This window comes from Ursus americanus, chromosome 29, assembly GCF_024610735.1.
Source record: "Ursus americanus isolate L20-20 chromosome 29, mUrsAme1.1.p, whole genome shotgun sequence".
In the NCBI taxonomy this organism is placed as follows: domain Eukaryota; kingdom Metazoa; phylum Chordata; class Mammalia; order Carnivora; family Ursidae; genus Ursus; species Ursus americanus.
In genome coordinates this window covers 28,711,265-28,726,211 of record NC_142155.1, presented here as the reverse complement: position 1 = coordinate 28,726,211, position 14,947 = coordinate 28,711,265, and the positions used below count along the sequence as shown (strand labels likewise).

The 14,947-nt window shown below is 40.1% G+C and overlaps 1 protein-coding gene across 1 annotated transcript in view; it reads right to left on the bottom strand.

Moving 5' to 3' along the window:
* LOC148107524 (patched domain-containing protein 4) overlaps window positions 1–14,673 on the bottom strand; it is a 64,061-nt gene extending 49,388 nt beyond the window's left edge. The window contains exon 1 of the mRNA XM_087856935.1: window positions 14,649–14,673. Coding sequence (XP_087713061.1) covers window positions 14,649–14,673 — 25 coding nt within the window. The remainder of the gene's footprint in view (window positions 1–14,648) is intronic.
* Window positions 14,674–14,947: the final 274 nt, after the last annotated feature.

Sequence of the window (14,947 nt, the reverse complement as noted above, 5' to 3'; positions counted from 1 at the left end):
CCTCACCACCACTTTCCCATTCTGGGTATGTGTGCCTACTTTCCTTCTCCAGGGCCTTGACTAGTCTAACTGGCTCCTCTGCAGGAATTAGAAAGAGGCGATCTTCAAGGTGGCTAAAATTCCCCTGGTTCGTGACTGTGGGAGTTAGAAAAAGGTACCCATTTCTCTGGCTGGATCCAGCCCCACACAGAACATATGGTTTGGCAGGCAGAACCTGGGCTGGATTTCAATCCTTCCTCACTCCCTTGGCTGGGTGCCCTTGTGCAATGAACTATATGCCCATGTTTGGAAGCCAACCAGTCCTTTGCTAGCAGGCTCAGCTCATCTACAGCAAGACTCTGATGCAAAGAAATATACAAGGGTCCCCTAAATTGAGGGCACACTTGGACTTAATGTCAAGTGTCATTCATGTTACTGGTATTCCAACCTAAAAAAGGATTCTTTTGGCTTTTATTCCTGATTATAGTCAAGAGTCCTACAGAGATTCATTTCTCACCTGCATTATGTCTTCATTGGCGCCGACACCATTTCTGGTGGCTCTCATTACCTGTGTTTTCCTGTCTAGTTATTTGTTTTGTTTTCCTGAGCCCTTAGTACATATTTGGTTCTTATTATCTCAGTTCTCAGCTTTCTCTTGTGCTGATGTCTTAGCGACTGGTGCTAGCCAAAGATATAGAGGGGAACAGATACCAACAAAATTAATCAAACTGGTTAATTACTGACTAGTCCATCAGCCATTAATTAAATATTTTCATCCCAGAAATGGCATTTAAAAACATTCTCCAAATTTAAAGTTTAAGAGGGGAAATAAAAATATTTGATATAGAGATTCCTATAGGTACTTTAGGCTGTATTCAGTCTTATTTTCTTTACAGGTCTTCTCCCTAATTCCTGGGATTTAGTAGTACAGTATACATTATATTTTATTAGACTTTCTAGTTGTTTTACTATTCTTTCTACCAACATAACCTAAGCTCTCTTGTCCTTATCCAAGTTATAGCATTTATTTATTTGTTTTAAGGATTTATTTATTTATTTATTTGAGAGAGAGCGAGAAAGTGCATGTGTGTGAGCAGGGAGAGAGTGGGGGCGGGGAGGGCAGAGGGAGAGGGAGAAAATTTCAAGCAGATTCTCTGCTGAGCACGGAGCCCCTCGAAGGACTCAATCCCAGGACACTGTGTTCATGACCTGAGCTGAAATCAAGTCGGGCACTTAGCCGACTGAGCCACCCAAGCAACCCAAGTTATAGCATTTATATAACACTTTTTAAGTCTTGTTTTTTCTGGGTCGTCACATATGAATTTAAGTTGGACAATACACAGTGCAAAAAAGAAAAAAAAAACAACTAAGCTGGCTAGACCTCTCTGTCATTTCCAATCAGATGCTATTGGAGTTAAGAATGAAACTCATGCTATTATTATTTTCCCCACATTCCACAACCATAACAGTGTGGTTTCTGTGTCCTTCATTTGATTATTTTTCTTGCCCTAAATGCAAAGAGCATAGATGATGTCAAGTTTGAGATTCATGTTTCACAATAAAAATAATGGTGACTATAAAGCCATTGTAAAAGGTACAAACTCCTTGTTAGGTTTTCCCTGTCTTAACTGTTATTCTGTGGATGGAAAAATGAGTGTGAGAATGTAAACATGCTTGATTGCAAAAATAAAGAGGTTCCCTGGAATCAGCTCAGGGGAAAAAAGTCACCACAGAACTCTTGGCATGTGTTCCCTATCCCAGCCAAGGGCAGTGATCCCTGGAGATCCTCTGATTTCTGAGGTGACCCTTCATATTGCTGGGCTGAAGGCTAGCATCACCAATGAAGTGTGAATGGAGAGCAAAAAACTATCTCTGGACGGTCAGAGCTCTCCCTGACATTTCCAGTTCTTACTGACACTGCCTTAACTATTTGTAAGTATCTAGGCTCTGTATTTCACCCACTAAATCCTTTATTCCCTGACTGATTTCTACATGAAATTCAATCTCGTGGTCACTGTCACTTGTTCTTCTGAGCCTTGCCCCACTCCACCTGCTTGGCCAGATGGTTGGTCCAGGCCACTCCTGGTCAGTATTGTCCTACTGCCACCCAGTAGGATGAAGTCTTGACCATGTGGAAAAAAACAGAGAGAGGAGATTTATTATAAAATGAGCATGAGAGGAAGGAAGGGAGAAAGAGAAGCCTGTTTCAGATTATTGCCAAAATGAAGATTAAGCTGATTTTGAAGGCCAGTGGCACAGAGGCATTCAAAATGAGGGAGAGTGTGTGGAGGTCACATCAAGTGGACAGACCGAGGGCTGAATCGTAGCCTGCCACTTGCTTTTGAGTACCTTGGGCTGGTTTCTTAACCCCATGAGTGTCAGTTACCTCAACTGTAAAATGTGGATCATGGCATCTCCCTTGGCAACTCGTGAAGGATTACGGGAGATAAAGTACTGACCCGCTTAGCACAGCGCCTGGCACATAACTTATGTCTGTGGCTGGTATTTTGAAAGAACAGGTTTAAGAACCCTGGTCATGTGCTTGTAAGGAATTTTCACGAAGGCTTTATTCAAAAGCAGCTGAGAGCAGATTGTAATATATTTTCAAGTAAAAACCACAAACATAATCCTTTGCCTTTAAGTTTTTCTATTACTCACTTAATTCAAACTTCTGCTCCAATGTTGCCTCCTGAGAGAAAACCCCTCTGCCTATCCCACGTAAAATTGTACTTCTCCTCCATTTCTTTCCTTTCATGTTGACTTGTCTTTTTGTACAGTACTTGTTACCAGACATTATATTAAGTATATGACTTTTGGTGACTGGTAGTGGTGGTCTCCTTCCCCAGTGTGTAAGTTTCATGAGGGAAGAGACTTTGTTTGGTTTATTCCTGTATCCCTAGCACCCAGAAAAATGTCGGGGACAAAGAAGAAATTTAATAAGCACCTATGAAGTGAACTATGCTATGTTGTTTTTTTCCTACTTCATGTTTATTAATATATTGTTTTTATGATGTATATCAGCAGCTGCATTTGGACAGAGGTATAGGTATGACTGACGGAGTATTTTTGTAGTATTCTTAGTTTTCTTAAGTAATTCTTAATTTCTTCTCTAATATGTGGCTCCGACTCATGGGATCAAAGCCACGTGTTTGTTTCCCAGAGGACTTGAAGTCCCTTTTAGACTGGCCACAGTTCTGAAAGAAAGCAGGAAGCATGACAACTCCTTCACTGTTTGCCAGTCTCACCTCTCTCAGCCCAAGGCCTGTGTCACGATCTGCAAAGTTGGAAATTCATAGGAATGTGTGACTTTCCCTGTTGGCTTACTTTTAGTCATTCTTTCCTTTCCAATAAATTTGCACAGCTTTTCCTTCCTGTCGGATGCAGTACGGTGCTTATTCAGCTTTCAGTCTCAGGGGCAATTGATCAGGGCTGCTTTCCCAACTTGCTCCCCATTTCACATGCCTTTTTTATTTCGCTGTTCTTCCACCGAGCAAAGAACAGGTCCTGGCGATTGATTACTGGAGTTTCCCGCACTAACGAGCAATTTGCTGTGCCAAGGCTTTGGCTCTATGTGGGGGCTGGTGGGAAGGTCACCCAGGAATGCACGTGATACCTGTTCTTCTTCCTCCTTTAGTAAGCCCAGCGGCCACCAAATACCACATTGCATTAAAAGGTGCTGGGGCTCACATCATCTAGGCCATGAAAGGACATGTGAAGGACATCTTCCCTGCTAACACTGCAACTACACTTCCCTGCTAACATTGCAACTACACTTTCCTGCTAACATTGCAACTACACTTCCCTGCTAACACTGCAACTACAAATCCTTGATGGGCATTGGGCTGGAGGTCACTACTGGAGGTGGAGGGGGGAAAGGTGAGTGTTGTAGGTTGACAATGACCAGTGAGCAGATGTCTCTCTTGACACTTAGAAACTTCAGTTTTTAGAAAGAAGTCCATCAGTTTGTCATATACAAATATATAAAAGATATATGTATACCCACATATACACATATACAAACATATAAAAAATATATATATATACACATATATGTGAAATATATGAAGTCTTTTCCTCAAGGAGCTTAATGGTGTACAAATTTATTATTCTAAAGGGATATGCCTACTTAAAAATGGCTATGTATTTGGTAAGAATGAGATATAACCCTTCTTTATTTCTTATTGATAGTATCTCTAATTTTCTATAACTTAAATCTCATAGAATGAGAGAGTTAAACTAGGTTATCCACATGACGCTTGACACATTTCTGCTTAAAATGTGATCCTTGGAGACACAGCATGAACTTGACCTGGGATCTTGTGAGAAATGCAGAGACTCAGGCCCCAACCAAGATCCACTGAATTAGAACTTGCATTTTAATCTGCTCCTAAAAGATTCATATGCATATTACAGGTTGCAAAGCACTGATATTCAGCTCTAATATTTTGAGGTAGTATGATGACGTTTCAATAAACCAACTAATATAATGGTCTAAATGCAAACAATAGCAGGAAGTGGAAGAACATAGATCTGAATTTGGATTTCACTAATAATCACTAATAATCTTTGCGAAAGTAACTTCAGTTTTCTAATTTGTAACGTGGAGAAAATGGCATCTGCTTTCAGGATACATATGGGGATTAAATGTTATACATGTAAAGTGTAGCACATACAATGTCTGGTACCAAAGCTTGATAACTACTCTTGTTAGTTCATTAAAATCCACGCAGTTCAGGGATTTTTTTTTTTTTTTTAAGTAGGTTCCATGCCCAACACAGAGCCCAATGTGAGGTTTAAACTCACGACTCTGAGATCAAGACCTGAACCAAGATCAAGAGTCAGATGCTTAACCAACTAAGCCACCCAGGCACCCCGAAATTCTTAAAAGTCTCTTACTCATTTGAAATTTATTTGGTGGAAAGCCAGGAGCATTGTCTAATAAGTTCCCTCCCGATTGCCTATCAATGAACTCTAGGGCTAGAGGGCTCTTTACATCCCAGAGGGGAGGTCACACCCAATTTAACTTTTTATGGGACCAGGGATCCCAAGTTCTCCAGGTGTTGGAAGCCATCATTTCCCAGTACTACCCTGGCACCTAAGCTCAGCTTCTTGGATCCTCAGCCCAACATGTTTATGTGCTCTATATACTCCACCCCATATTTTCCCTATTAAAAAGGGAAAACTGTGGGTGCTAGGGGCTCTCCTTGAAGCCAAGTAGTCTCTCTGTGGCCTTTCTTGAAAGATGCTTGCCTAACAGGTGCTCATTCACTGCCGGTCCTTTTGTCATGAGTTCCAGCTTGCCCCAAGTGATGCCACTCACATTTACCTGAGTCCTTTGCCTTATATTATTTGGGTAAAGATGGCCCTATATTCTTTTAACCTAAATGGTACAAGATGTTATGACATATAAAAAGAAGCAGGAGAAAGAACATTCTACTGGGAGCAAAGACTTGGGTCTAATTCCATGTATACAAGTAGCTGGTTCATTTCTCCAGCTCATTTTATGAATGTAGACCTTGGATTCCCCTTTAAAAAAAATGGGAATACTGGATTAAATTATCTTTCCTCTTTAAAAGTCAATGATTTCTTTTTTCTTATTTATCTTGCATGCATTGAGATGAAAAATTCAAAGATTTTTGTGAAAATTTATAGATTCATCATTTTTCAAATAATAAAGTCTTAAGCCACTTAGATTAAAAGGTCTTTAATCTTTTGTATTGTCTGTCATTCTTCATATCCACGATTTGTGACCCATGTGACATTTGGGGAATTTCCTTATTCAGTGGCTCTGTTCTTCTAGGATATTGTCCTTCCCAAGCACACACATATTTGAAGATTGATTTCTAGGTAACTGATTTTGAAGAACCGCTCCTATGGCTGTAAAAAGTCTATCCAAATAATTTTGAAGGAGCATTCCTTATCCAAGATGAGCAAAAGATTCATTCCAAGATGAACAAAGAGTTGTTTCTGCAACTGGCACTGACCATTATTTCCATAAATAGGAAATTGACTGAGAAAGAAACAAATAAATCTAAAGAAATGCTTCAATTCGGTAGATCTGAAGGCAGAGACCTAGGACTGGGGACAAAATTCCAAAAAAGGTCTTACTAAACCGAGGAAAAAAGTCTAAAGTAACTTAGATTTTCTTTAGTCTTCATTGATTTGGATTAAATCATAGAAATGGATAACAAGCCTACCATTTAATATACATCTTCCCTTTTAAAAATTCACCCTAAACAACGTCACCTCCCTGTGTACTCTTAAGCATGAAGAATCTGTCCTTTCTGTCTTCGTTACTGCACTATGCTTTGTATATTACTATAGGCTGTTGTACTTACAAAGTTACCTATCACATTATAGCATCTCTCCTACTGCATAACAATTCCTATTTACATTTCTGCCTACTCTACTTGATTGTGCGTTTCTTGAGGATGGGGACCGCATCTTAATCATTTTTGTCCTCCCTGGCCTAAAGCAATTCTTGGTGCAGTTGATACTCAATAAATGTGTTTTTAATGTGGAATGAATTAACTAATATGCATTGTACAAATATGAGAAACCTATTATAATGGTGCTTGAGAGAAGTATTATAAATAGTGGCGTGCTTTTTACTTTAGACTGAAATTTTCTAAGCAAAAATAAGATGTGATCTGAATTTAGCCACATCTGGGCGAGAAAGGCTGTTTTAAAAAAATAAGGCTCTAAATGCAACTCCATTTAGAATGAGGCTCTTATAAAGATTATGAACTGGTACCTAACACTTAATTTTAATATATATGCACTTTAATGTAGGGTCCTATCGAATGCTATGTAAGCACCTTGATAGCCAACATCTTCTTTATAAACAGTACTAAATAAAAAAAAAATGGCAAAGCAGGTAAAGTCATCCATATATAACAGACAATTTACACATCAAAATGAAAATGTTCGTTTGAACTAAGAATTTGAACTCAGGAAGAAGATTTCGCAGAAGTAAAAAAAAAAAAAAATCCATTTAAAAAAGACATTGCAACAGGTCACCAAATACCAAGAATCTACCTGCACCCATGCGGCAAGTCATTATTTTTAATCCCTATATTTATGTTTAGTAAAACCATAATAGAGAAGAGTATCTGATAAGCCCAAAGGGATGTTTCTGTAGGAATTCATTGTAATTCTTGCTCCCTGAACCTTGCAAGCATTTTGAATCTCTGCCTATTTTGAAAAAAACATCACTTTGGCTCTTTTTGTCTTGCAGTAGGTAAAAAGGTTGCAAACTCTGACAAATCACCACTGTGCTTTAGTTTCCGACACCCTGATGTCACATATGTCCAGAGATGTGAAATCGTGAATTTCCAGAGAGGAACTTCAGGCTGCTCTGAGGTTTGACTCATTGCCTAGGAAGTGGGGTCTTACACACTCTGGTGCTGTTTCGCATGTGATTTATGGCCATTCAGAGGTTACAACAACTGTCTGTAAGCCACCATGACAATCCTGCTCGCTTCCAGGTATTTGTGTGTGGTTGACAGTGGTCCCTTTCTGGTCTCTTTCGCTTTTCATTTCACACTAATAAGAGCACCCTATACTCCTTACAGATTGATGAGTCAGGGGCCAGGCCCGAGGAAAGGAATGCCTCCTGCTCTTTGTTCTATAGGTTTTCTACAGCTTCTTAGGTTCCTATGACAAAAATCCATAGTCTTAGATAGGAAACTTGTTTTGACTAATCCATCAACCTCCATGCCCTGTAGTTGAAACTGGGTCAGCATCCTTAAATCAGCTGTCAGAAAACAATATTTTTTTTTTTTTAGTTGAAGTATGGTTGACAGATAATGTTATACTAGTTTCGAGTGCACTGCATAGTGATTCGATAACGCTGTATATTCTGAAATGCTCACCACGGTAAGTGAAGTCACCATCTGTCACCATTCAAAGTTATTACAATATTATTGACTATATTCCCTATGCTCTATGTTTCATCCCCATCGTTTATTTATTTTATAACTGGAAGTTTATACCTCTCAATCCCCTTCATCTATTTTATCTATCCCCCCCTCTACCACCCCTCTGGCAACCACCAATTTGTTCTCTGCGTTTATGAGTCTGTTTCTGTTTTGTTTTTTTTTTATGATTTTTCTAAAGTGGGTGGGAAAGAAGGAAAAGAGGAAAAAGAAGTGAGTGAGAGATGAAGCAGTACATTGGATTCAGCACAAAAACACACTCTTTGAAAGGGTGAAAGAAGGGTAGATATTTTATAGACATATATCAATATTTTACACCTCTACATTTAACTATATTAAATAAATCCAAAGATTCCTTGCAAGCATATCCAGGTAATTGGATGAAAGTTTTGCTTTGCACAGAGATGTCTTAAATCTGCGAGAAAAACTATCACAGGGATGTAGATTTTTAAAGCAGAATTTCCCCATATCAGGTTCTTTTAGTCTCCATAACATCAATCCTTAGAGCAAAACCTTGGCTATTAATGTCTACCTAATCATCAAATTTCTATGTATTCCCAGGCACATATTCCCAGGGAGCCAGAGCACACAGTAAAGAAAATATTTTTAGGAGATTTTCTTCACAGAAAACCCAAAGTGAAACATTCACAAGAGCTACGTATGCCTAGAAGATACATAGAGTCCTATCAAAATTTATACTTCAAGTGATAATTCTGCACCATCTCAGAATTAATGTGAGTTAGCAACTTCATATCGCACAGGCAAGACCCTGGAACTATTTCTGGTTCCATCTTATAGGCATACCTCAGAGATACTATGAGTTTGGTTTCAGACCAGTGCAATAAAACAAATATCCAAATAAAGGGAGTATCACGATAAAGTGAGTCAAATTAATTTTTCAGTTTCCCAGTATATATAAAAGTTACATTTACACTATACTGCTAGGTGCGCAGCAGCATTTGGTCCAAAAAAAGCACATACCTTAATTTAAAACTGCTGCTAAAAAATGCTGACCATCGTTTAAGCTTTCAGAGTCCTTATTGGTCTGTTAGTGGAGGGTCTTGCCTCAATATGAGATCCTGATGTCTGTTGACTGAGCGGGATGGTGGTTGCTGAAGATGGCAATTTCTCAAAACAACATAGCAATGACATTTGGCACATCAGTTGACTCTTCCTTTCATGAGCGATTTCTCTGTAGCCTGTGATGCTGTTTGATAACATTTTGACCCACGGTAGAACTTCTTTGCAAATTGGAGTCAGTCCTTTCAAAATTTGCTGCTGTTTTCACAACTAATTTATATGATATTCTAAATCTTTTGTTGTCATTTCAACTATCTTCAAAACATCTGCCCCAGGAATAGTTTCCATTTCAAGAAGTCACTTTCTCTGCTCATCCATAAGAAGCAACTCCTCATTTGAGTTTGATCGTGAGATTGCAGCAGTGCAGTCCCAGCTTCAGGCCTTACTTCAAATTCTAGTTTTCTAGCTCTTTCCACCCCATCTGCTGTAACTTCCTTCACTGACATCTTGAACCTCTTGAAGTAATAGATGAGGGTTAAAATCAACTTTTTCCAAACTCCTGTGAATATTGATATTTTGACCTCTTCCCACGAATCATGAAACTTTTATAATGTCATCGAGAATGGTAAATCCTTTCCAGGAGGTTTTCAATTTTCTTTGCCCAAATCCATCGGAGAAATTCCCATTGGTGTCAACTATAGCCTTATGAAATGTATTTTTTTTAAGATTTACTTATTTTAGAGAGAGTGTGTGTGTGCGCACATGTACGCATGCACGTGCAACCTGGGGGAGGGGCAGAAGGAGAGAGAGAATCTCAAGCAGACTTCGCCCTGCCCCCAACCCTGCTGAGCACAGAACCCCATGCAGGGCTCAATCTCACGACCCCAAGATCATGACCTGAGCTGAAATCAAGAGTCGGACGCTTAACTGATTGAGCCACCCAGACGCCCTGAAATGTATTTCTTAAATAATAAGACTTGAGAGTCGAAACGACTCCTTGATTCATGGGCTGCAGAATGGAAGTTGTATTAGCAGGCATGAAAACAACATAAATCTCGCACATCTTCATTAGAGGTCTTGTGTACTGCATTGTCAACGAGCAGTAATATTTTGAAAGAAATCTTTTTCTTCTGATCACTAAGTCTCAACAGTGGGCTTAAAATATTCAGTAAACCATGTTGTAAAAAGACATGTTGTCATCCAGACTGTGTTGTTCTATTTATAGAACAAAGGCAGAATAGATTTAACATAATTCTTTAGGACCCTCGGGTCTTTGGAATGATAAATGAGCACTGGCTTCAACTTCATAGAATTGAAGAGACTTAGGGTCTTGCTCTTGATTAGGCTTTGGTTTAAGGGAACGTTGGTGGTGGTTCAAGCTTCTATCCAGACTGCTGAAACTTTCTCCGTATCAGCAATAAGGCTATTGCAGTTTCTTATCATTCGTGTGTTCACTGGAATAGCACTTTTAATTTCCTCTGAAGACTTTTCTCTTTTGTATTCATAACTTGGCTAACAGACACGTGAGGCTTAGCTTTTGGCCTATCTTGGCTTTTGACATGCCTTCCTTACTAAGCTTAATTATTTCTAGCTTTTGATTTAAGGTGAGAGATGTGCAACTTTTCCTTTCACTTGAACACTGAGAGGCCACAGTAGGGTTATTATTTGACCTAATTTCAGTATTGTGTCTCAGAGAACAGTAAAGCCTGAGGAGATGGAGAGAGATGAGAGAAGGCTGCTCCGTGCAGCAGTCAGAACACACAGAACACTTGATGATTATCTTTACCATTTTGTGTGAGTGTAGTTCATGGCTCCCCAAAACAATTACGATAGTAACATGAAAGATCACTGATCACAGAAGACTATACCAAATATAATAATAATGAAAAAGTTTGGAATATTGTGAGAATTTAACAAAACGTGGCACAGAGACATGAGACGAACAAATGTTGTTGGGAAAATGGCGCCAATAGACTTGCTCAACACGGGGTTGCCACAAACCTTCCATTTGTAAAAAAAAAAAAAAACAAACCAAAAACCAAAAACCAAAAACCAAAAAATCTGCAAAGTGCCACAAAATGAGATTTGCCTGTATAAACACTGGTATTATAAAGAAGTTAGTGTACTCATGAAGTGTAAAATGTTCTGACTTTCCTTTTTGCTACTTGTGGGGGAGTGTGGAGGTTCCAATTCCTTTTTTCGCCATAAAACATCCCACAGAATTGTATGTGAACATGGATTTCTATATTACTTTTATCCTAGTTACTTAAAAATGGTTAAACATTCAGAGACTGAGAGCAGCAATTACTTGTGTAACTCAGGACACACGGCTCTGGTTTGCATCATCCAGATAATTCAGGCAAAAGCACACATAATTTGACTTTTTTTTCCCCACTTCCAAATATAATGACACCAGGCTCTTCTTCTTTCTCTTCAATGGAGCATGTCACTGAAGATAACTCGCCAATATTATTTATTAAATGTGTGTCATGTGTGAGCAGTCCTCTTAAAACTGTGAATTCCTTAAGGAGAGGAACCTTGCCTTTTATCTATTTTTCAGCCCACCACAGAGCTGGACACAACTGCCAATAAATATAATAACAAGGGTATTATTATAATAGTCCTATTCAGCAGGAAAATACAGTGCTAGGAACATTTTTTCTTACCATGAACTTCCTTAAAATAGGTGTATATGGAATAGGTATATCATTAGGATGCTTTTCCGATTATCAGACAAAGAGAGTTTGGTTCCAAAACCACCAAGAGCAGTATGCCAAACAAGCATCATTAAAAGCATTTATATCCAGGAAAGTTGACAGAGGGGAGCACCGATTCAGTTAGGGGTGGTGCGATGGAGGAGGGGCTAAGAGTTCCTTTTGCATAAAAGAAGGGCTTCCAGGAGGAGGCTTGCCCACAAGACTGGATAAGGCAGGATGTGGTCCTAACAGAGAAAGTGACAAATGAGTGGAATGGGCTCTTTTGTCCTTAGCAATTCTTGAGATGAAGTTATTCCTCAGCTGGAGGAGGCTGGATGGGATTCCTGGGAGGGCACCACGTCCTTCTCTATGTCTAGGCAGATTACAGACTGTAACCTCTAAACTACCACCTTTGCATCCACAAACTCTGTCAGGTCCCTTGGTGGGAGCCCTTCAAGTGGGTCTCCTCTGATTTCAAAGATATCTGCACCTCAATTTCCCAAGACCTTCATCTGTTTGCTGATACCTCGGAAAATACCTTTAAGAAGGTGTGTGAATTACAGAGAAAGATTCCATAATGGGGCTTGAATTAAAGCTGAGATAACACTGTGGTGTGAATTGATTTTAGTAAAAACTTAATTGGGTCCGTCAATCTGTAAATGCCAGGTTACCAGGTTCTTCACGGTGTGGATATCTAGAAGGGACTTGGGTCTAGTAATTTCTATCATGGAGGAATGTGCATGGGGCCAGAAACAAGAGGCTGGGGTGAGAAAAAGAGAAAGAGAGAGACAGTTTTCAATATCCGATGATTTTGCCCTGGAGAGCCCTTGTTTCTCTTCGATTGAGCAGGATGAACAGCTGATGTGCATTACAGGATTTTTGTCGGGCTACCGGAAATGGCAGCATCCTTACTTCGCATGATTTATGAAGGGTATTTTGGTTTATTTGACACTTTATTTAAGACAGCGTCTCTCCCAGAAGGGTCATTAATCAGCTCCTAAGGTCCCTGAGTGCGAAATCTGACAGTGTCCTGCTTTCCGCTCCCGGTCCACCACCACAAGGGGCTGTACCCACAACTAAAAGGGCTGCCAGCCACTCTCACTCCAGTCAGCCCCCCTGTTCCCAGCCAGTCAGCAGCTTTTTGGCCTTCCACCATGCATACAAATTTCACCAAAATCCAATGAAAGTCATGTATATGCCCTTGGCGCTTTCTCTTTGATGATTTTTTCCATCTTTGGAAAGAGAAATATTTCTAGATGGACAAACATGGCATTGAAGATGTGCAGCTAAAACCAAGTGTTTCAAAGGGCTGCTGAAAGGCTAGGAATTAAATGCATGAATAAAGGGGCACATCGATAGTGGTAATTTTAGATGGCGAATAACAGGTAATTGTATAATCATTACTGTTTGACTGAAGAGCAATGAAATGCCTCCTTTACTCGCTGTTAAAATGTTATTTGCTTTTAAGAATATTCTCCAAGCAGGCTATGAAGAAACAATAGTTCTTATTTTCACTTATGCTGAATACTCTGAATACATTCCTCTTTTGACCTGAAGCTGATAAAAGGCATCCATAGCCTAATAATGACATAACAGGAGTGGGGCCAAGAATAATGTTCATCCTAAGGCCCCGGGAATTTTCCTAGGTAGTCCATCACAAGTTCTCCCAAATTTCCCATGGGGGAGATAAAAAGCGGCTAGTATCATAGTGATTATTATGGGTGGGGAAATGGAGGTCCAAAGGTCAAGTGATCCAGGGACTTGAGGGCTTCCCAGGAACACACTGGATATTCTAGAAGTCCTTGTAATGCCAGAAAATCCAAGGGTGGGCCTCAAATTCCATGCAGCAAGGGGACTACTCTCATCTAGCTCTCTACGCAGGATCACTTCAGGAAGCATTCTCTTTCCTCCTATCTGCTGCAGAAGCTGCCGGGGATGGCAGTTAAGAATATCAGCTCTGGAGCCAGGCTGACTGGGTGCAAAGGTCTATTCTGCTCCCAGCTAGCAGTGAGACCTCACACAAGTGACCTACCCTTTCTTAAACTCCATTTCCTCATCTGAAAAGGGATTAGAATCAAAGCTACTTCAGGGATTGCTGGAAGGATTCTGTGTTGATCTGTATAAGGCATTTAGAACAGTACTGGGCCGTGCCAAGCCTTATGTGTTTGTTAAGCGAATCAAATCACTCATCACTTTCTGCTTTCCCTCGCATTTTATTCTCCAACAAAAGTAAACTGTTTGTACTTGTTTACTTGCATGCCTTTGTTCCTGATGTTTGCCTTTCTGGAAGCCTTCTCCCTCTTAGACAAGACCTCTTCCTTCCATGGCTCCAATGGCTGACTGGTCCCGGTGCCGAACGGGTATTCCTGTTAGAGCGCCACTTGTATTCTGTCCCAGTTCCAGGTAGAATGAAGCCAGGTGGCAGTGGGCACACATTGGTCCTTGACTTTCAGTATACCTCTCTCCCAGTTTCCTCCTTTCTTTCTGGTCAATTCATCTCAGCTGCCTTTTTGGACGCCTCTTCTCCACCCCCTACCCTAAAGGCTTTGCTCTAAATCCTTTTCTTTTCTCACTAGATGTACTTCTGCTCCTAGATGCTCTCTTTCACTCCCCTGACTGCAAAGCCATTTTACTGACCGTTTCTAAACCTATTTCCAGATCTTTCTTTCTTTTTTTTTTTTGTTTTAAGATTTTATTTATTTATTAGAGAGAGAGAGAGCACAAGCAGGGGAAGCAGCAGGCAGAGGGAGAAGCAGGCTCCCCACTGAGCAGTGAGCCCGATGAGGGACTCGATCCCAGGACCCTGGGATTATAACCTGAGCCAAAGGCAGATACTTAATCAACTGAGCCACCTAGGCATCCCCAGATCTTTCTTTGGAGTTTCTCACCCATATAATCAAATGGTTACCACAGTCTCTTTCCTCACAAGTTCCAAAGACACCAAAAACTTAACATGTTCAGAATTGCACTCCATTTTTCTCCCATATCAAATCCTCCCCCCAAAAATGTCACTTACCTGGTATTTCTCTGAAGTACGCCATGCTCAAAAATTACCCCTCATTCCTCACATCCTCTCAGTTTCCATCCAAACTCTGGTCCCCTCAGCCAATCTCAGGAAGGTCGTAGGAAATCTAACTATTACATAAGTTGACAGAATCATGTAATAAGGGCCCTTCTCACTTCTCCTAAGAAGCGTTTTCTCTTTAGCACAAATATTTCAATATTGGGGTTTTGGGTGATGGGAGAGGCATTTCTCTTAAATTATATAGTTCAGTTGACTCTAGTAAGGCCCAGACTGGATGGTTTCTTCCAGGA